This window comes from Corapipo altera, unplaced genomic scaffold (genome assembly GCF_003945725.1).
Source record: "Corapipo altera isolate COAL_440 unplaced genomic scaffold, ASM394572v1 61411, whole genome shotgun sequence".
NCBI classification, from domain to species: domain Eukaryota; kingdom Metazoa; phylum Chordata; class Aves; order Passeriformes; family Pipridae; genus Corapipo; species Corapipo altera.
The window spans coordinates 26,358,543-26,379,788 of record NW_020884875.1 but is presented as its reverse complement, the minus strand read 5'-3'; the positions used below and the strand labels follow the sequence as shown (position 1 = coordinate 26,379,788).

The window sequence follows — 21,246 nt, the reverse complement described above, 5'->3', positions numbered from 1 at the left end:
GCTTTTTGTTGTGTTCAAAGACATCGATCACAGAAAGAATAAAGGCTTCATCGTTTAAGTGTACTGCTTGTTTCAGTGATTTTGCCAGAAAAATGAAAATACTAGATAGGTAGTAAACTTTAGCACAAGATTAAAAAACACAGATGCAGTTTCTTACTGCATTTCAAAAGTCTTTGGGTATTTGAATGATTTCTGCCTTGGAATAGGGATTAAAAAAAAATTGTCAAACATGTCCCATAAAGAGGGCTTTATCCACATGTCTATTAGATGAAAATTGGTCTGAGGTCAAGCCATTTGCAGCATTCTCATAGACTTCGATTTTTCTTTCCATCCCACCACAGATAATCTCAAATGATTCAGTAATGACCAAAAGTGCAACATTGACCTTTACTCTCCAGTGGATTGCTGTTACATGCTGTAAATGGCAGGAAGTCCTTTTTGTCTCTCCAGAAGGAGTTCAGTGTTGTACTTGGCTTTCTATGTGTTGAAAGTGTAAGCAGAAGCAGAGTGCTTAGGAATTACCTTCTAAATCTTTTGTGAGTATGATTTGACAGTATATTAATTTCTGTGTATTAGAGACTGATTCTCTTGATTCTTTTACATGAAAAGAATGAATTAGGTTATACTTTTTTGGTATCATCAGAACTTTGGGTTTTCTTGCTTTACGCTAATAGTGTTGCTCCTAAGCTATATTTTTCTTCATTTAATTACAAATTTGATTCTAAAAATTGGTCAAAATAATAAAGTAAATACAAATGTAGTAAATGAGAATGCAGAAACCCATCCTTAAGAACTGGTGATAGAGTGCTTTGAAATCTGATCTAACTTTGTGTTAATGGAACTTCAGTGCAAGAAAGAATAACAAGCTTTTGACATACAATGGACATTTTTAGCTGAGCATTGCTTTGTAAAATAAGGTCTGGACACCTTTGAGGAGTCTCAGCACTAATAATATAGCAGCTGTTGCAGCAAAACTGATTGCTGAAACTAATATGTTCTAAGACTTAATTTTTGCCTTAAATCACCGTGGATGCTATAGCTAAAATTACTACTGGGACGTGTATTGTTATGGTGTATTACTACTGGGACATGTATTTGGAGCAAAACCAAAATTATTACTGTCGAAACCTCTGAAGCTGAAAGGTGATTAACTAATTTTCCTCAGAGAAAGTCTGCATTCTTCACTCAGAAGTGAGAATGCTGGTTCCCATAAGCTAGGGCTTCCAGCGTTAATACTTACATACACATGGGTATTTATTATGGTGTGAAATAGTTTGGATACCTGTATTATACTTCCTTCTTTTCATTCCAGTGCAAAAATCTGTGTGTTCCAAGGAATCATGTTGATTTAAGTATATCTTATGTGGTGCTTTGGAAAGTACAGGCTATCAAAATGCACAATTATCTGGAATAGACTATTGTAAAGGAAAACACTTCTATACTTTTTCTAACAATGCCGAAGGAAAAAATTTGCAGATATATATAAAAGCTTTCTTAACTGCTTAGTAAAATGCCTTATTTAAATAAGTACATTTAGTAACTAGTCCGGCTGCTTGGTTCTTTGTCATTACGTTAAGAATTCACTTTAGCAAGAGACAAACTTAAGTACAAACACTTGAGTTTGGCAATGGTTAGGTTAAAACATTTAAGCCCTTAACTAAATGGAACAGAGACAAAAAAAATTACATGAGTGAAGAGAAAAAAAATCCATCAGCTCAACTTAATTTTACAAAATGCAGCTGAATTCCTTCATGTTAATTTTTAATGATACTTCAGAAAGGAGGGTAGTGCTTCAGTCAGGGGTCTGACAAGCTTGTCATTTGCAAATAAATCAAAAGATAGTCATTACAACAGCAAGAACCAGTGAATGATATAGTTTTGTTATTCTTTGATGGGCTTCACACTCAAGTTCTCTATTAAAAATGAATGTATTCAAGAGGTTCTGCATTAAGAACACAAACAATTAAGGGCACTTCAGATGCTTTACTAAGAGCTGCCATAGAGCTCTGAGGACTTTCATGAGAGATGCAGGCTTCTGTAGTTTGCTTTACCGAGGAGCCAAAGAACATGGGTGATTAGTCATGTTTGTCTATGTTTGAGCAGCTTTCTGCAAAATTTCCTTTGTTTATTCATTCTTCTGACTTCTCTACATGTCTGGAGATCAGTAGTTAGATAATAGTTTTATTATATTGGGAGGCCTCTAGGAATAGGCGATAAGTACCTTTATTTTAAGACTCAGATTCATGAGCCCCAAATCTGGGGACTTACTCTAATGACACGAGTTACTGATGTCGTCTTGATTAACAAAACTCCTTGACTCTTTCAGAAAGGAGTTTTGCTTTCAAGAATGAGTGTAGACACACACATGCTTACGCCTGTGTACTCAAAGGTATTTAATCTTAAAAGGTGAATGCTTTTTGAACAGTTAGATTTATATTCAAAGTAACAAATATTCCTTTTTCTCAATTCTGAAAACAATCTCTTGCAACTCTTGATTGGCAAGATGAGGTGAATTGTGCATTAAACCCTCACTTTCACAACTTACTAGACAAAAAAAATTTTTTAAGATGTTAGTGAATAAGAATAGTTCTTACTAAACATTTGATGGCAGGAAACAGATGTATGAAATTCCATAATGGATAAATAATTTCAAGTACCTTATTTACATGTGTGAAATAATTCTAGCAGGCAGACTGCCTTCTAATGTAAGCAAACTTTTGTTATGATGTTTAGAATAGCCTCTTCAGTGTGGATGTCTCTTAGCTGGCACCTGTAACAGTGTCAAGAAATCTCAAAATAAACTAATTTTATGGCATGTTCATACAAATTTATGTAGCACTGTGGGTGAATTAAGGTTGCTGTTTGTATATGATCATCAATGATGTCCAGCTTTGGTAAAGACAAACTAAGAAGGATACTTTTTTTTTCCTGTTCTGATATGAAGTCAGGCATGATAGTACTGAGACAATAACTTTAAAGTAAGAGTGACATGGAAAGGGTTGATTATGCCCTCTGTTTTAGAAAATAAATAAATAAAATCTAATTGAGCTGTGTTGGGACTGGTAATTATCACATGATACTGCATTCTTTTGCTTACTCTGTGACGTGTGTGCTATGTTATTGCAGTGTTATTATAGTGAAGCTCAGATATTTGGGGAGAAAAACCCAATAATGTGGACAACTTCCATGTTTTTATAGGATTAGAGTTTTTTCCTCTGGTCTCCAATTGGGAGGTCTGGAGACACACTATCTTTAATGCTGCTGATGCTTTTGAGAACGCACACAGGATCACTCTTGAGGAGAAAAGACAATGCAGAACGAATCGTGTCTTGCAGAATATACCACCTAAGGAGTCTTTCTGCTGTGCCTTTTGCAGTCGGACCTGCCTATCTAAAAAGGCTGGGGACCTTTTTAGCCACCAACGTGCTTGTAACAAACTGGCTAGAGCCCTTCCTAAATCTTTGTTTTCAAAGCCTAGCCATGATGATGATGATGATTTTTCCTTACAGCGACAATAAGGATACTTATCTCAGAATAGGAAGACTTTTGTGTATGCCGTACAGGCCAAAGAACTTTTCAGTAGACACCACTCACTAGTTTCTTTCTTTATTCTTTTTCTTTCCTGTCTGTCATCTGCTATGATTATCATGGCTTCTGTCCTGAAAAACAAAGGTAATCCGGTTGGTCTAGGGCAATTAACCCCTTGGATCCTAAACATCTTAGCTAAACATCAGCCAAACAGATTGCTATGTAACAGAATTGTTTTCCATAGCTGATTTACCCTGCTTTCTGGAGAGATATAGTAGGTATGTGGAAAAATACCCTTTAGTATGTGTGCTTTTTTTTTTCTTGTTAATAGAGAAGCACCAACAGATTTAGTAATAGTTAAATCTGATAACTGATAATAGTTAAACTGGTAACTTCCTAGTATTGACTTTGCTAGTAGGTATGTAGTACTAGTACAAAAGGTTAAATATGGAATTATGGATATTTTATGGTCATGAAGCAGAATAGAAACAGACCACTGTGGTACTCTGTGAAATTATAGATGTTTAAGTTGATAATATATGTGTGTTCCCTTTGTTGCAGGGAGGAAAAGATTTACTCTAAAGTAACTGTTGCGTCACTGTCCTTAGTTAAGAAAAACCTGTTTATTCTAGGAAGAAACTATCCCAGAACTGCAAAACTTCAGTATTTGTGTCAAATACCAGTCTTTGGTCAGGTGGAGTGGTTCATGTCAGAAAGTAGTGGTGTTTTACAAGTCTCATGAGTCTGGATGCTAGATGCTATCCTGTATTTTCCCAGTGTCTGTCAGAGGTCGGGCAAGAGGTGTTAAAGCTTGCTGACTTAGATCCTAAATCACCTGTATGCTGAGACATAAAAGGAGAGGGTGGCTTTTGTATCCTACATATTGTGTGACTGATCTATAAGGATCAACACATCAGTATCTTCTAAAAAAACTCAGGATGATGGGAAAGTTCAGGAGAAGGCTTGGCAGAAGATTTAGCAACATTTTAGTCTGACTTCTTTAAATGAGTTTATCTTTGCTCAGGTTTAATACTTGTCATTTCATGGAAGGCCTAATGATTCGCAGTAGTGACCTCTTGTCTAACCCCTGGCAAACCAAGAAATATCTTTATGGATTAATGCTATTATTGACTATCACACTTTCTGATTTAATTTTTTTTCTTGTCTGCAATATTTTAATTCTCTTTTAATATGGATTTTTGAGGTCTGTACTTTCTGTCTCCGTTCTTCCTTAGTTCTGTTTTGGTATTTCTTTCATATGCCTGATGGTGTGTTTCTGTCAGTAAAAATAATTTTACCTTCTAATAGGCAGATAAAATTGATCAGGAAAGGAGTATTTTTCTTCCATGCCTGTCGCCTTCATGTTATGCTGTTTGATAATTTGAGTAATAATAAATTTACTTTTTAAAGCCTTTTACTGGGACTTAATGGATTTCAAAAATACTCTGCTTGTTAATGAACTTTATACAAGGACCAGATTTGTGCCCAAACGTGTATACAGATTAGGTGCTTTAGACATGGCAGATGTCCTAGAGTAGCTAACTAAATCTCTTTTCTCATCTAGTCTTATATATTAAGTATGTACATTTGCAGTAGTATGAAAAATGGGTATTTTTTTGTTACTTTTTTCGCTGTCTGAACTTAATATAGTCCTGCATACCAGCTAATGTATGTCAAAACCCCTAAACCACAGTTTTTAATCAAAATACTTTTCCTCTGTAGACAGAAATCGCCAAGAGATTGAATACAATTTGTGCACAAGTCATCCCATTTTTGTCTCAGGAAGTAAGTAAAACTGTTCAGCTGTTAAAGTGCAATTATGTTGTTTTTCTGTTTGCAAATTAGCTAGTTTTAAGATGTTAATTTCATCACAATACACAAGTGTAAGGAACATCTGTTAGAGCTGAAGTGTGCAAACCCCCTGCTAATTTGGTCTAACAAATCTGTGTTCAAACTGATGAGAATGGCTCAGCCTCATTCATTGCCTGAGGGAGAGTGGGAGTCTGTAAAATAGTACCAATACGAGAAAATGCTTTCATTTCTAATCATGGTGATTGCTTATTAGATATTCAGTTGTCAAACGTTTGCCTACTGAAATAAACATGCTTATCTTCTCTGTACAATTTGTATCAAACTGTAGTGTTAGGGTGAGTATTTAGCTAAGATGCAAAACACTGTTTAGGGTTATAAACCTACATATGATCTGAATGACTATGCTTTTAGTGTATTGTGGGCAGCTGCTGTTACGTTTTGAAGCTTGTTATTTTCAAACTCTGCAGTTGATAGAGAGTGTTTGTTATTTTTGAGTTCAGCAAAGCACTTTTCCATGTTTGAAATTTCGGTAAATTCTGTTGTGTGGGCACAGAAATGTTAAAATTGACACTAGTGCGAAGTTGACATTATTGTCCTGTCAGCTCAGTTAAAATGATTATTCAGTTGCCAGGAAATTAATAATGAAATGACATGGGGTAAGAGATAAACTATCTGCCTTCAGGGCTCTTGTTTCCTTGTAAGCAGGTGATAAATAGGGCCCTATTACCTTTTTTACCTGCATAAGATGTCTTGCAATAGGTAATCTGGGCTTCTGCATTCAGACCGGTTATTCAAGTGTTTGTGATCCTGGTTTGATTTGGTGTGGTCAATACTTTAACAAAAATTCCTCCCCATGCCCTTTCTTCTTTTAATAGCATCAGCAACAAGTGGCCCAAGCTGTAGAACGTGCCAAACAAGTGACCATGGCTGAACTGAATGCCATCATCGGGGTACGTGGCCTTCCAGGTCTACCTCCTACAGTGTGTATAACTTGCTTTCATATCTTACAGCTTTGCTATTTTTAAAATAAACTTAATGTCTTGATATCTAACACTGTTTTGATGTCCAGTGTTGCTGAAGTGTTTATGCTTCACACAGATTTCAGCAGGAGTAAAAAAAAAAAAGTTTACTTTGTCAGAACATCATTTTGTTCAGCAATGCTGCATATAACAAAACTTTTCCTTCAAGAAATATAATTATTAGGAGAGTTGCTTGTTTATTTATAGGTTTTGAATGTCAGTTGATCTAGTTACTTTTACCTCTTGCTTTTTGTGACACTTGAGTTCTTGGAGCCTGTACAACTATTCATTCTTCTTTTTTTCCCTTTCTTGTGAATCTTTCATGAATTTTAAATTAGCAAGCTACTGAATAGAAACTTCACTTGCTTTTGAAGTAGTATTAATTGTCTGACACAGTGTTCTAATAGCCTTTCACCAAGAATGTGCTTTTAAATATGCTGAAAAAGTTAATACTGCTTGCTTGTGACTGGTTGTCAATCACAAGTCACTGGCTTTGTATTAATGAACTTTTTGAACCATACATTCCTTCCACTGTATGAGTTCATTTCCCCTGCCATTAAGTGTAGAATATTTCTCATGTTTTGTGCCCTTCCAGACTAAGTGAAAGAAATAGCTGAAACAAGAACCTGTCCTTTCTGATTTTATTCATAAAATTCATCTGCCTTGAGTGGATTCAAATTACTCATTTATCAATTTATGTTAATTGCTTGTGAAAAGATGCCCTGCTGGTCTTTATAGTTCCCTCAGACACTTTGTAATGATAATTAGACATGCTGCTGAATGGATTAACACTGCCATAGTCCAATGACGTTTACAGACAATGGAACCGGTTAATCCATCTGTGCTTAAAATTACATCCCAACTGGAGATGGAAAAAAAAATAGGAGTGAGGGAGGATTAAAAGAATGAGCCTCAGCTTGAAAACGCTCCTTTCATCAGTTTCTCAATTGCAGATCTGCAGTCGGTTTGCCTGTGGTAAGCTATTGGCAGTCAATTAGGTGAAATAAACTGGGAGGGTGACCTTCATTTCCTTTTAATAGCTTTTCCTCCCTGAAATGGGGAGCTTCAGTGGATTTTCAGCTTAAATTTTGTTCAAGCTGCTTTATTACACTTGACAGATTAGCTTTGCATAAACATATCCCCCCTTTCAAATCTGTGCTGTTTTTCCTTCGTATCAAATTTTGACTGTTACTTAGTTGATTTGCTAATCACATCTTAGGAACCCAACACAATTACATCTGTATTTGTCAGACTTTCCTCTATGCTTTGCTTGTGTAATGAATTACTTTATGAATACCTGATTTGATCTTTGGAATACAAGCACATGTACACTTGTAGTATTGAACTGTACTTTCTTGTATTTTTTAAAAAAAAATGACTTATTTAGGATGAGAATGGAATGGAAACCCTTCTTAATGAACTAATTCTAAAGAAGAGTTAATACAGTAAAAGGAAATATGTATTAAAATGTATTTAAAAACATTCTTGCTCCACTTAGGATAGTGCTACTTAGACAAACCAAATTTTGCTCTCTCAGGCATGTAATTTACTTCTTTTTATGTCTGCACAATGTAGTCTTTTAAAAGCCATAGCATCTACAAGTATCACATACAATTAATTTCTTTTTTTTTTTTTTGAGAATGGAAGGACATTCTTTGGAAGCAGGAATAGAAACCTCCACCTTTTTTGTTTTTTAATTGTCTAATATTTCACCTGAAGAGATACTTTCCTGTGTCTTGTGAAAGACTTCCGCATGATGTGATACAAATCCAAAACTGTGAATGAGGAAATTAACACATTGGGCACAAAGTTTGTTTCACCATGTAGATGGCGCGTATACATAATGCTGAAATTAGATGTACATCCCAGTGATCTTTTGCAGTCTTATTAATCAATAGTTATCTTGTGCTGCACAATAAGTTTCATACTCTGACATGTGCTTGGTTTTCTTTTAAAGGGACAATGTGTGTCCTGGAAAATCTGAATAGCATAAAATCAGGTTGACAATTCAGTGGACCTTTTCTCCCCCTCACTGAGTACTAAGGGTGTCAAGCCCTTTCCCCAGAGGGGAGGACACATCAGAAGCGTGTCTGTTCCTATAAGCAGCAGCTGCCGTGAGGCTGAGCACGGCGCAGTTTGATAGCAGCTGTCAGTATTGTTCAGGGACCCAAATTAGTGTGAAGAACTGTGGAAGGGCCATGCTGCCAAGGCCTTTCAAGATGAGAAAAGATACAGTAATTTAACAGTTTAGATACCTATTATGAGCATGAAAGATCATGAAACTTCTTTTTAGAATGCAAATAGGCTGGACCAATCTGTAACAGTAGAGGATGCAATCGAGTAGCCTCTGGTGTCATGCTACTGAGGATACTTATGTATGATAAATTTTGAGAATAAAAGGAAAGTTTTTAATTTTCGTAGCTTGTGTTCACTTATATAGTTTCTCTTGACTAAATAAAATTCTGAATTTTTGTCAGGATTTTGCTTCTTTCCCCCTCTTTCCTTTCTGTCCGTATAGGCCAGTATTTCCTGAAACTAGATAAATCAAGAATTTTGCAATTGGCTTACTTGAGTTAGAGCAATTTTGTTTCTGCTGTGCTGTGTGTGAATTTTGGAAGGGAACAAAGACTTTAATTACTGGGAATAATGTTTTGAAATACAAAATGGTTTTGAATAATATTTATTTTATACTTTTTTTCCAGTTAAAAAGATGGAGGCCTATTAGAGGACAGATTGTGAGGGTAGACACTTACAGTCTCACAAGACTGAGATTTTTCAGAGAATTTGCCTGTGAAGTCCAAAGCCAGACTTTGGAATTGGTGTATATTAAGCACATACAAAACAGAATGAATAAATTAACACCTTTAAAAAAAAGTGACATAGTTGAACTCAGTGAGCTTGCAAGCAGTGCTAATCCTATGTGTTGATTAAAAATTTTTACTTGAGGAAAAAAACATGGATGATATTGGATTATTAAGAGTCATACCACTGGCCTTATACTTATCCTGCATGGATAAGTATAAGGCTTTAGCTTTCAGCCATGGGGTAGCAGTGTGGCTAAACAACCTCCTTTTCAGTTTTTTAAAATGGCATTTATATTAGAATAAAGTAGCAATTTCACTAGATAAATAATAAAGCAGAAACCTTTGACTAAAAAGATAAGTGCACCCACTAAATCCTTGGCATTGCTGCAGCTGGGCAGTGTCCTCTTCTGGGGTTAAGGAAAAATCCAGATCGTGGTATGAAATCATTAGGTAGATTATTATGGTTTAACTTATGGGTTTTTTTGTTCCTTTGTGGATTTTTTTTTCTTGTTTGTTTGTTTAGTTTGGGGTTTTTTTGAGGGGTGACTTGTTTTCTTGAGATAGACCCTGTCTAGAAGATCACAAGTACTCCAAGTTCATGTTAGCAACTGTAAGGGAAAGTTAAATTGGTGTGTCTAGGTGTGAATGCAAAATTTATTACATTTACTTTCTACTCAATGAACTAGTTTAATTAGTAGAATATACTGTATAATAGTAGAATATACTAACATCTGAATGAGAAATGCAAGCAGCAAACTGGAAACTTTCTTTAGCATTGCATTTTTGATGCATGATTTCAGCATACCACTTAGAAGCCAGGTATGCCTTATTTTGCCTTTTGAGATGGGTTGCTAATGATTCAGTGAAATATGTATCTTTTGGATTGACAGTGTTCCTGAGATAGATTGAGTTGTTGGCCTCTGAGAGGCCTCTCCACTGTTGCATGAGATGGTTGGCTAAAGGATTAGCAAGATGTGGGACTTTTTTTTCTCTCTTGGCTGTGGTTGCCAGCTATCTGTGGGATTGTAGTGTGTGAAGCTTAAGAGGATGAGGTTAACCTCTTGAGGGTTTATTCTTATGAGTGTGTAGTTAATCCTTAGAAAGCCTATAAATAACTAGGCTGTATGTTTCATTATAAAACAGAAATACAGACTAGAGCAGAAATGAATGCAGAACTTAGTGCAAGGGAAGAGCTAAGCAGCTGTAGCATTACTTTAGATCCTTCTCAGCCTTGATCTGCATTATGTGCTGAGGGAGGGGTAATTGCCTAGTTCTTTTAAATTAAATAAAATGAGATCTAGTGAGCACAAGACACTTTTCTTGCTTTTAACGTAAACTAATAGCAAGTCTAAATTGCTAAACTCTGGGAATAGGAACTCTATTGCCTGGTAACATCCTGGGTTATCCTTCATATTTTAAAACACATAGAAATCTTAATTGTATCCTAGGATTCTGTCATGGTAGCTGCTTTTAGAATACAAAGGCTCCAGACCAAAGCAACTGAGGAATGTATTTGTCAGCATGACAGTTAGTATTCTCAAAATATCAATCCCTGAAAAATGGTCAGTTTTTTATCGTTAGTGCCACTAAGTTTTGAGGAAAAGTAAGAAAGCATTATTGATGTGTATTGGTAGCTTGACCTACTCAAAAGAGAAAATCTGAGAGGGGGTGTGTAAAATGTGAATGAACAAATAGTGTTAACCAAACTTGTTTTCTATTTGACACATGCTCCTTCCACACCACCAGCCCCCACCCCCTGTGCACTAGAGACTGATGGGGAAACAGAGAACCTTGGAGCAGCAATATAGAGGAGGGTAGTGTCTAAATGAGACAAGATTCTGCAGAAGAAGGTATTCTCAGTCATTCTGGAGAGGGCAAAATCGCATCCAAAAGTTAAACAGAATTGAATTACATGCCAGACCTCCCTTGTCTTGCAAGCTTTCCTGTCGGGTGGATAGAAAAGGCTGCATCTTGGATCTTGTCCAAAAAGAAAACCAAAAGATCTTTAGGTGGCTCTCTCATTTAAATCTAGTATCTAAGCTTCAAGTCAAAGGTGAATCCGAGTATATAGTTACAAATTTGTGAAGCTTAACAGCTTTCAGGAAAGGAGTGAGAGGACGATGGTTGGACAGAAATACCGTTAGCTAGAGCTTAAATCTGAAGATATGCAGCTACAACTGTGAATGCAGAAGGCAGGTAGATTCTGAAGAGGTAGCAGGTGATGTACCAACTGTGAGCTGGTACCACTTCCTAAATTACTTTCTACTGAGCAGGTGTTGGGGATGTGGCACTGAATGATGTAGAGCTCTGAGCAGGTCTGTTTTGCAGCAGGATAGAGGTGCAGAGGGACTGGTAAAATTAGAAAATTGTGTATGTAGTAATAGTGAACAAAAAAAGAAGGCATGTCAATGGAACATGCGATTTCAGGAAGAGTTAGGTAGATAGAAGCTGGGGAGATTGATTCATTTTGTGAACTTGGCTCCAAATGATTCTGTTAGACTGGTTTGGAAAGAATAGTTTTGGTGGAATGGTAGGGATTAAAGTTGGGTCAAAATGCTGGAATAGTACATTTCAAGGCAAAAATTTTCAGCAGATGTGTTCAGTGAGCTTTAATACAGACAATATAGAAGGGCTACTTGAAAGACAAAATGCATGTTAGGGATGGGTTTGCTTTTGAATGTGGTTGGAGCAGAGTGTATGTGTATATTTGTATATGTAATTGACCAGAGGGTAATTATTTAATCCTAGAGGAAAGGATTACTTCCTCTAGAGAGTGATTCAATCCACCTCTCTTGATTAAAGTGTATGCAGGCAGAATAGCTTTCCATGTTTGAAGATACGGATAAAGTAGATAATATTCACAAAACCTAAATTATTAAATAAGTGAAAGGAGACACACTGAAAAGATGAACATAATTTCTTCTCTCACACAAATGTCTGCTTTGTGTTCATATTTCAAGTAAGATAAGGGGGGAAATTGTAGCAGGTGAAGAGTCAGTAGGCTAAGATAAAAGTATTATGTGACCTGCCATTCTCATCTTGAAAGTAGTGTGAAATACAGTAGATTTGGAAGAGGAAGGAGCTGGACAGGAAGAGTGAATTGGTTGGCCGACACAGAAGAGAAATTCAACTTGGATGGCATATAAGGAGAAATCAAATGCAAAGAAGTTAGCTGAATAAGGATGAAGTGTGGTTATGTTCATGGAGTTGTCTCATCCCAATGTGAGTAGGAGCCGAGAAAGGTGTTGGGAGTTTATTTATTGAGTGATGTAGGGCTCTAAGTTGGCCTACTTAGCAGTAGGAGAGAGGTGCAAAGGATGAACCATACAGATTTTGAGAAGCAAACGCTGATACACTGAAGTGAACTAATTGTCACTGTGCAGATAAGAGTGATGTGGGCTTCTCAGGCAAAATAACTTCTAACTGGATGACAGTGACAAAGATGGAGTCAATGGGAGTAGGAAGGTGCAGAGGGACTGGAGTAACATACAGGGGAACACAAGTATTAAAAGTAGTAAACATCGGAAATGAGCAAGAAAACAGCAAGTTACGAACAGAAAATGGCTATGTTTTTCACAGGGGAAGAGCAAGACAAAACATAGGGACTGTGTGGGAGGATTAGACAAGAAGCTTACTTTCCTTATTCTTGCACAGAGTGAGGCTACCGTAGGCATTTAGGATAACTTTAGAAAACATTAAAGACAGGGCAAAGAGACAGTTTTTACAGAATTAGTGGTAATTCTTCAATATGCTTAAAAGTTTGTATCAGTTATAGAATTCCTGTTATCTAGTAACTGAGTTATTTAATTTTTCAGAGTACTTGCTGAACTACCAAGGTTGCTGTTTTATATAATACTTAATTCCCTGAGAATATTCAGTGGTGTTTATAAGGGTACTGGCTAACTAGCTCTTCAAATCAAATACTGACAAGCGGTAGTATTGAGGAAATAAAAGCAAGAATTAGCAAAAGTGTATTGCTCAAATGCATGTTCAGAAGTGATAATCATTTGGCATGTTGAAGTTGTTATGGAATTTAGAGGAAACTTACAAGGATCTAACCTGTGGCTTGGGACAGTAAATAAAAACTGGTGTAATGCTTGTTTTATAACTGTCATATTTTTCAGTTTTTGACTCTGAAATGTTTTTGTAGTTAGTAGTGGCTTGGACAAAAGGGTGATGAGTTCAATTTCAATGTATTTAACTTCTGGATTTTAATTTACCAAAAAGCCTTGCTACTCAAGGCATTACTGTTTTCAAGTTCAGCAAGAGTAAAATTTCTGGAGACTAAAAGAGCCTGGAAGGAAAATAGATACTTTTTAAGATAATCATATGTCAGTAATAAAACCCCCTAGAGTAATATCTGTAAGCCATTTCCAAATTGTTGCATGCTTGAACTACTTGTTTCTGGCTGCTGTGCTGCCGGAGCATGCTTTTGGAATGTTGTTGGATGATGGCAGTATGCTAACAGTAGCTAAAAAGGCAAATACATAGATTTGAGGTTAGAAGGTAAGCAGTAGGAGGAATTTATAGTTGCTGCAGAAAAGAAATATGCTGGCAGTTTCTGCAGACCTGAAGCAATGTATGCTGACAGCTTCCTTCCAGAGACTTGCGGCTTGCATCTGAGTCTTCAGAGAAAGCAATATGTACTGTTTTAAAATTAAAGAAAAGATTTGTTCTTGAACTGACTTACACTGGCAGTGATCAGAGGAATGTGAGTGGTTTCAGATAACCAGCCTTTGTCTTGTCCGGACCAAGAGAACTTAGGTCATCTTCTGTGACTTGTAGACAGTGGTTTTGAATTTGTTACTTTCGTTTAGAGCCTGGGAAGGCCTTTGATGAAGCCATGTTTTCCTGAACAAGGATAATTTTTTCTCCAGTGACTCACTACCCCTTCTGCCCTGTGGCATCTGTCCTGTACAAAGGCTTCTCTGGCTCCTCCATTGTTGCGGTCTTTTTCCTCTGGTTGCCTTCAGCTTTGCTGTTCATCCTGTATTTCTTCCGAATTTAGCATAAGGAAAGAAAACCCTCCAACATAATTTAATCTAAGGAAAGCAAGAAAAAAGCTGAATTACATGATTAATACAAGAACCGTTAAAAACTTGGTCTTCTGACTCATTTCTATTTTTTTCTTTTGCTATAAAATATTTGAGACAGAAACTGTTTCCCTGAAATACATATTTTTAGAAGAATAACCATATGTACAAACACACAAAAGATCTTTTATGTTTTTACATAAAAATATAAACAGTCAGTCTATATGTAACATATGCTATGTATTATACATACTATTCTGTATATTCATATGTAATATATAATATGTGTGTGGGGGGTGTAGATATATAAGCTTATGCTAGCATGAGGGCTTCTTTAGTTTGTGGGCTGCTTGTTGTGTTGCCAGTATAGCTGCTGATACAAGCTTTACTCATGATTCAGTGGGTCTGCATGTGGTACAACCTACAGTTTTAGGCTGATTTGCAGTGCCTTAAAGCACAGAGGAGGAAAGAAAGCCCTTTTCTGTTGGCAAAAGCCCTTATGTGAATGCAGCTACACCAGTGGAGTGCTAATGCACCTTGGGGAGAAGATGTCACTGAACTGGAAGAATTCCATCTGCTGGTAATGCCCTGCATCCTCGCTGCAGGGCTCTGCCTGCATGGGATGGAATGATTTGCAGAGGCTTCAAAGAGAAGCTAGGCTGCTGGTGCAGATCTGCTCTGGTGAAAGCACCAGTAGTGCTGGCAGCACTATATAATTAGTCCCTCTATGTCAATGGGATGTTAGAAATCCTGACATTAAAGAATTATAGCTAAAAATTTGTTAAATAGTTAATTGCTGATCACTGTAGTAGAAAAACAGCTGATGCGCTTATTCACTGGGTGCGGTGACAAATCGTTTGGGTGGGGTCAACCCACATCTGTCATTTACTGTTTACAAAAGTGGTCTGAAATGTATTATCTCTTATCTTTCTAATTGTGGTGCCTGGGCTTGAAAATACCAGAAGGAAGGGCAGTGCAAGTTAGCTGTTTGCAGCAAGACAGAAAGGCACAGCAAAGGCAGAGTTGCTGCTCAGATTTGTGCTAAGGGAAAGAGAGAGTCCTTTCTCTTCTGCATTCTATATGTCTGTGATATATAGTGGTAATGTGGGAACTAATCAATGGTTAATAAGCTACCCTTGAAAATGAGTTTTAATTTGCTCTTTGAGTTATATTGGGAAACACTGAAGACCTGTTTCTTAGTTCTGTAAGTGTAAAGTAATAAAATTTACAGTACATAAAATTTGAAAATGAGATTTTTGTAATTCAGCAAAAGTACTATGTGTGTACTGGTACTGGCCATGTAATGATAGCAGCTGAAGCCTTTCTCACGTTGGAAGAATTTTCTGGTTTTCCCTTCATTTAAAAAACCTGAAATTTCTCATGAAAACAGAAAGTATTTTAGAATACAAGCTAAGGAATATATTTACACATTCAGAATCACAGAATGGATAAGGTTGGAAAAGACCACAGTGGGAGATCTGGTCAACCTCCCTACTCAAGCAGAGTCATTCTAGAGCACATGGCACAGGATTCCATTCAGGTGCATTTTGAGTATCTCCAGTGAGAGAGACTCCATGACCTCTCTGGACAATCTGTTCCAGTGCATAATCACCTGCACAGTAAACAAGTTCTTCCTCATGTTCAGGTGGAACTTTCTGTGCACTTGTTTCTGCCTGTTGTCCTCTTGCTTGGCACCAATGAGAAGAGCCTGGCTGCATCCTCTTGGCACCCTCCCTTCAGGGGTCTCCTCTCAGTCATGTCTTTTCAAGGCTGAATAGGCCCAACTCTCTCAGCCTTTCCTCATAAATGAGGTGTTCCTGCCCCCTAATCACCTTTGTAACTGTCTGCTGGACTAAGGAGCTCCATGTCTCTCTTGTCCTGAAAAGCCCAGAACTGGACACAGCACTCCATATGTGGCCTCACAGGGCTGCGTAAAGGGGCAGGATCACCTCCCTTAACCTTCTGGCAAAGCTCTTTTTAATGCACCTGAGGATACCATTGTTCTTCTTGGCCACCAGGGCACACTGCTGCCTCATGGAAAGCTTGGGCTTAGTATTGAACCTTGGGGAATACCACCAGTGCCAGGCCTCCAACTAGATCTTGTGCCACTGATTATGGCCCTCTGGGATCTGCCGTTCAGCTGTTTCCTAATCCACCCCACTGCCCACTCATCCAGACCACGCTTTATGTGTTTGCTTATGAGGATGTTACAAGAAATTTAGTATCTGTATGTCTTATAAAAGGCACTTTCAAAAAATTTTCCTGTTGTAGTAATTGAAAATTGAATTTAGAGTTTTACTAGGTAGATGCAATAAGGGTTAACTGCTTTGACCCTTGTTGACTGTCTTGGTTGCCTACTTTGGGTCCTCTGTGGGTGACCAGTTGTTTGCTGGCCTTGTATTGGGATCTGTATTCTCTTCCTGTCTTAATTGTGGAATAGCATTTCTCTTGAACTACACCAATCAATAAATATATAGCTTTTTTTCAGGTAAGTTAGTGTGGCAGCTTCATGACTCCCACTAACTTTTAGTTTCTTTCTTTAGATAAAGGGTAAGGATAAGGGGTAGAGCAAGGGTATAGATAATTAGAATTATGCTTGTAAGTGTGCTAACTTTCCTTACTTTAGTGATATTTAAAGAATGTAACTTAATCTTGCTAAAGTAAGGAGAAAAACGCTAGAACTGGACAGGTATAGTATTCTATGGCAAAACTGTGTAAAAGAAATGCATTTTACAGGGAGAGAGGAATTCATGAGTGTAAAAGTATAGTGAGAGCACCAAAGCATGAAGGGATCTTTTTAATCTTCATCAGCATTGCTTTTCCTTCTTTTTTTTCTGAATAACAGTGAGAAAAGACTTGATTCCTAAGGGAGGATCCCATAGCAGAGGACTGAAAATGAATTCTGAGAAAGGAATTTAGTGACCGAGTAAAAAAGGATTTAAGAAAGGAAAGAACATAAAAGACTAGTTGGGAACCATAAACTTCATGTTATTCTGAAATAACTTCATGGATTACTTAGGATGTGTGCTGCTGGATGTCCTATATCGGATTTCTTTTTCATAGTTTAAGTAACAGAAGGACTTAGTTAGTGTCCTAATAATCACTGTATCAGCAGAGCAGTGAAATACAACTTCTCAGCCTTCTTAATGTTGTGTTGTCTGAACAAATGAAAACAGGAAATGTGAAAAACTTTGAAGAGCCTTCTGTTCAGAAATCTAGCAAAATAAAGGTAACTTACATATTTTTGACTTGGATATTTGCTTTCTGGCATAAATTCTCTTCCCCGAAAAGTTATGGGTTTTTGTTTGGTTGGTTATTGGTTTTTTTGTTGTTTTTTTTTTTTTGGTAGGAGTAGAAAAATCAGTGTTAAGACCCAAAGATACTGCCCTTTGTGTCTTCTCTAACAAAGCTTGAAAAAAGAAACATTTTTCCCATGAGACAGTTAGGCCTTTAAATTATCATGCTAACGTCACACAAATTCTGTATGTGTGACATATATAGCTTTGAATAGCTTTGGCCGGTATTTTCCTTTTATGGACTTAAATTTCTGTAGTACAGCGACATTTCTTGTGGTTTATATAGATGGAAGAGACATGCTGAAGATACTGTTCTTTGTTTCTGAAGGGAATATATTCTCTTCCCACATTAGGCACTGTGGCTTGTTCACATAAGGATAGTTTCCAAACAGCTTATACAAAACCACATTTTTGGCTCATTAGCTAGAGATGCAGTGGTGGGCACTTTAAAGTTTGTTTACTGTGGTCCAGTGTAGCTTTCTATCTATTAGAATAAAGGATTTAGAAGAAGAGGAAGCAAGGAAATCAAATCAACGAAAATAAACAGATATTTGAAAGGAATTAGGTAGAAAATAAAGAAATTATAGTAGTATCTGATTCTCATTTTTCTAGAACACGTTTAAACAGGAAGAAAACAGTAAGGAACAAGACTTGATACAAGGTCTAGTGGAAGATCTGTCACTAGGGGTGACACCAGTGGAGGGCTACAAAGATGGTTCAGGAATTGGACTATTTCTCCTATGAGGAAAGGCTGACAGCCTTGGGCCTGTTTGAAAAGACATGACTGAGAGGATCTCATCTATATCTGTAAGTATCTGAAGGGAAGATGTCAACAGAATTGAGCCAGGCTGTTTTTGGTGGTGCCAAACAATAGGTCTAGAGGAAACAGGCAGAAACTGATGCACAGAAAGTTCTGCCTGAACATGTGGAGGAACTTCTTTGCTGTGTGGGTGAGCAAGCACTGGAACAGATTGTCTCTCACCGGAGATGTTCAAGAACTCTGGATGCAATCCTGTGCAATGTGTTCTAGGGTGGCCCTGCTTGAGCAGGGAGGTTGAATCGTGATGTCCCACTGTGGTCCCTTCCAACCTGACCCTCTGTGTGATTCTGAAACGGCACAATCACAGAATGCTTGAGGTTAGAAGGGACCACTGGAGGTCATCTGATTCCCTTGCCCCTGCTTAAACAGGACCACCTAGAGCCAGTTGTGCAGGACCATGTCCATATGGCTTTTAAGTACCTTCAAGGATGGAAACTTCACAACCTCCCTGGGCAGCCTGTGCAAGTGTATTCTGATGTTTAGGAGGAACCTCCCATGTTTCCAGTCTGTGCCCATTGCCTCTTGTCTTGTCATTTGGCCATCCAGTGATGGACCATAAAGATAAGGGACTGGAGCATCTTGCATACGAGGACAGGCTCAGAGAGCTGAGTCTATTTAGCCATCTCTATGCTCATTGTTGCATGCTCTCCATTTTGTCCACGCATCTTGTACTGGGAGGCCCAGAACTGCACACCGTAATCCAGATGTGGCCTCAACAGTGATGAGTAGAGGGGAAGGATCCCCTTCCTTGACCCACTGGCAGTACTTTGTGTAATGCAACCCAGGATGTCATTCACCTGCTTGACCAGAAGGGCACATTACTGGCTCATGAGCAAGTTGGTCTGCCAGAACCTTTTCTGCAAAGCTGCTTTCTAGCTGGGTGGACAGTATTTATGTATGGGATTGTTCTGGCTGGTGCAGGGTTTTGCACTTCCCCTTGTTGAACTTCATGAGATTCCTGTGAGTCCATTCTTCCGCCCTCTTTGAATGGTAACACCTATCATAGAATGGTTTGGATTGGAAGAAACCTTTAAAGATGAAGTGTAACCCCCTACCATGGGCAGGGACAGGTTCCACTAGACCAAGTTGCTCAAAACGCCATCCAGCCTGGCTTTGACGGGGCATCCAGTCTCACCACCCACATGGTAAAAATTTTTGTCCTTATGTCCAATCTAAACTTACCATGTTGCAGTGTAAAACCATTACCCCTTGTCCTGCCACTACACACCCTGGTAGTCTCTTTCCATTTTCTTATAGACTCACTTTGTATATTGAAAGATCACAGTAAGGTGTCCCTGGAGCCTTCAGGCTGAACAACCCCAACTCTCTGTCTTTTTTTCTTAGGAAAGGTGTTCCAACCCTCTCAGATTATTTTTGTGAGCCTCTAGCAGGTCAGTGTCGTTCTTGCACTGTGGATCCTAGAGCTAAGCATGGTGCTCTGGATAGGCATCTCATGACAGGGGAGTGGAAGAATCACCCACTGACCACAATGTTTCTCATGCAGCCCAAGATACAGTTGGCTTTCTGGGCTGCAGGTGCACGCTACTGATATGTGTCCAATGGTTTATCTACTAGCACCACCAAAGTCCTTCTCAGCAGGGCTACGCTCAACCTCTTCATCCCCCAGTCTGTACTGATGCTGGGAATTGCCCCAACTCAGATGCAGGACTTTGCACTTGGTCTTGTCGAACCTCTGAGATTCACATGGGCCCACTTCTCCGGCCTGTCAAAGTTCACCTGGATGGTACTCCTTCCCTTAAGTGAATCAATTGTACCACACAGCTTGATGTCGTCTGCAAATTTGCAGAGGACGCACTGAGTCCCATTAACTGTGTCACTGATGAATAGTGTTGGTCACATTATGGACTCCCTGAGGGACACCATTAGTTACTGGTTTCCACAGAGACATGGAGCCATTGACTCTTTGGATTGAGTCTCATTGACTCTTCAGATGCAGTCATCCAGCCAGTTCTTCATTCATATGTCCATCCCTCAGTACTGTATCTCTCCAATTTAGCATCAAGAATTTTGTGAGGGATTATATCAAAGGCATTCCAGAAGTAATGAGTAGGCAGTATCTGTTGCTGTTTCCATGTTCATGCATACAATCACTCTATTATAGAAGAATGTGAATATATTCTTAAGCGAGATTGCTTGTTTTGCTGCAATATGTTCTTCCCTGTAGCTGAAATACTCTTTGGAAAGTATGTACAGAAATTTAAATGCAAGTATTAATTAATGGCTTAGACTGTTTAATGAGTTTCCTCTTACCATATTTGACTGTTGGTAGTGTGGGTTGTGTGTGCAGGGTTTTTGTTTTTCTAGGATGAGACAGAAAACTAGATGCAACAGAAGTATAGTGTTGAGTTATTTCCTTTTTTGGAAGGTTATGTTTGCAATGTTGGTTTTAAGAAGATTTCTAAATAGTGAGGGAAAAGGTTATTCCTTGATCAACTACCTGTGTATGCTCAGAGAGTGACCTTCTTATATTTGTTGGCTATAGATATTTGGTGCAGGCTCTCACTTACTTCTGCTATTTAAGCAGGCAAATTAAAACCCTGAAGATTTCCCTTTGGAAAGGAAGAGAATATGGCAATGAAACTGAACACAGTAATACATGTTTTGCTCTCATGTCTTTCCGCCTGCTTGAGTTTCATGAAATCACATTTCTTCAATTTTACAGAAGGTGACATGAAATAGTGTCTTTTAAATTTTAGGTCTCTGAATGACTTCTGTACTTGCAAGATATTTTTTCAGAACACATATATGGAGCTTGAGGAAATCTGTTGATTGTATTACTGGTGCTAGTGCTGATAAGATTTTGGAAACTTTTTCTTCTCTCAGGTGTTTATTTAAAAGGATGCAAGAGAAGACAGCTATTGTAGTTTGGGAATATGCATAATAGTTTTTCCACTGTTCATTTTCAATCACATC

General features: G+C 38.0%; 1 protein-coding gene across 6 annotated transcripts in view; it reads left to right on the top strand.

The window, feature by feature from the left end:
- The window catches only part of LOC113943232 (transducin-like enhancer protein 1), an 84,441-nt gene that overhangs the window by 16,309 nt on the left and 46,886 nt on the right, over nt 1–21,246 (top strand). For 4 of the 6 annotated variants that reach the window (XR_003526247.1, XM_027634739.1, XM_027634736.1 and 1 more), the window contains exons 5-6: nt 5,251–5,313; nt 6,216–6,320. The exons of 1 other annotated variant lie outside the window; for it this stretch is intronic. Coding sequence is in view for 4 of the 5 variants with exons in the window: in XM_027634739.1 (XP_027490540.1) it covers nt 5,251–5,313; nt 6,216–6,320 (168 nt within the window). In the remaining variant the exon portion in view is untranslated. The remainder of the gene's footprint in view (nt 1–5,250; nt 5,314–6,215; nt 6,321–21,246) is intronic. One more of the 6 variants, XM_027634738.1, reaches the window with a different exon arrangement.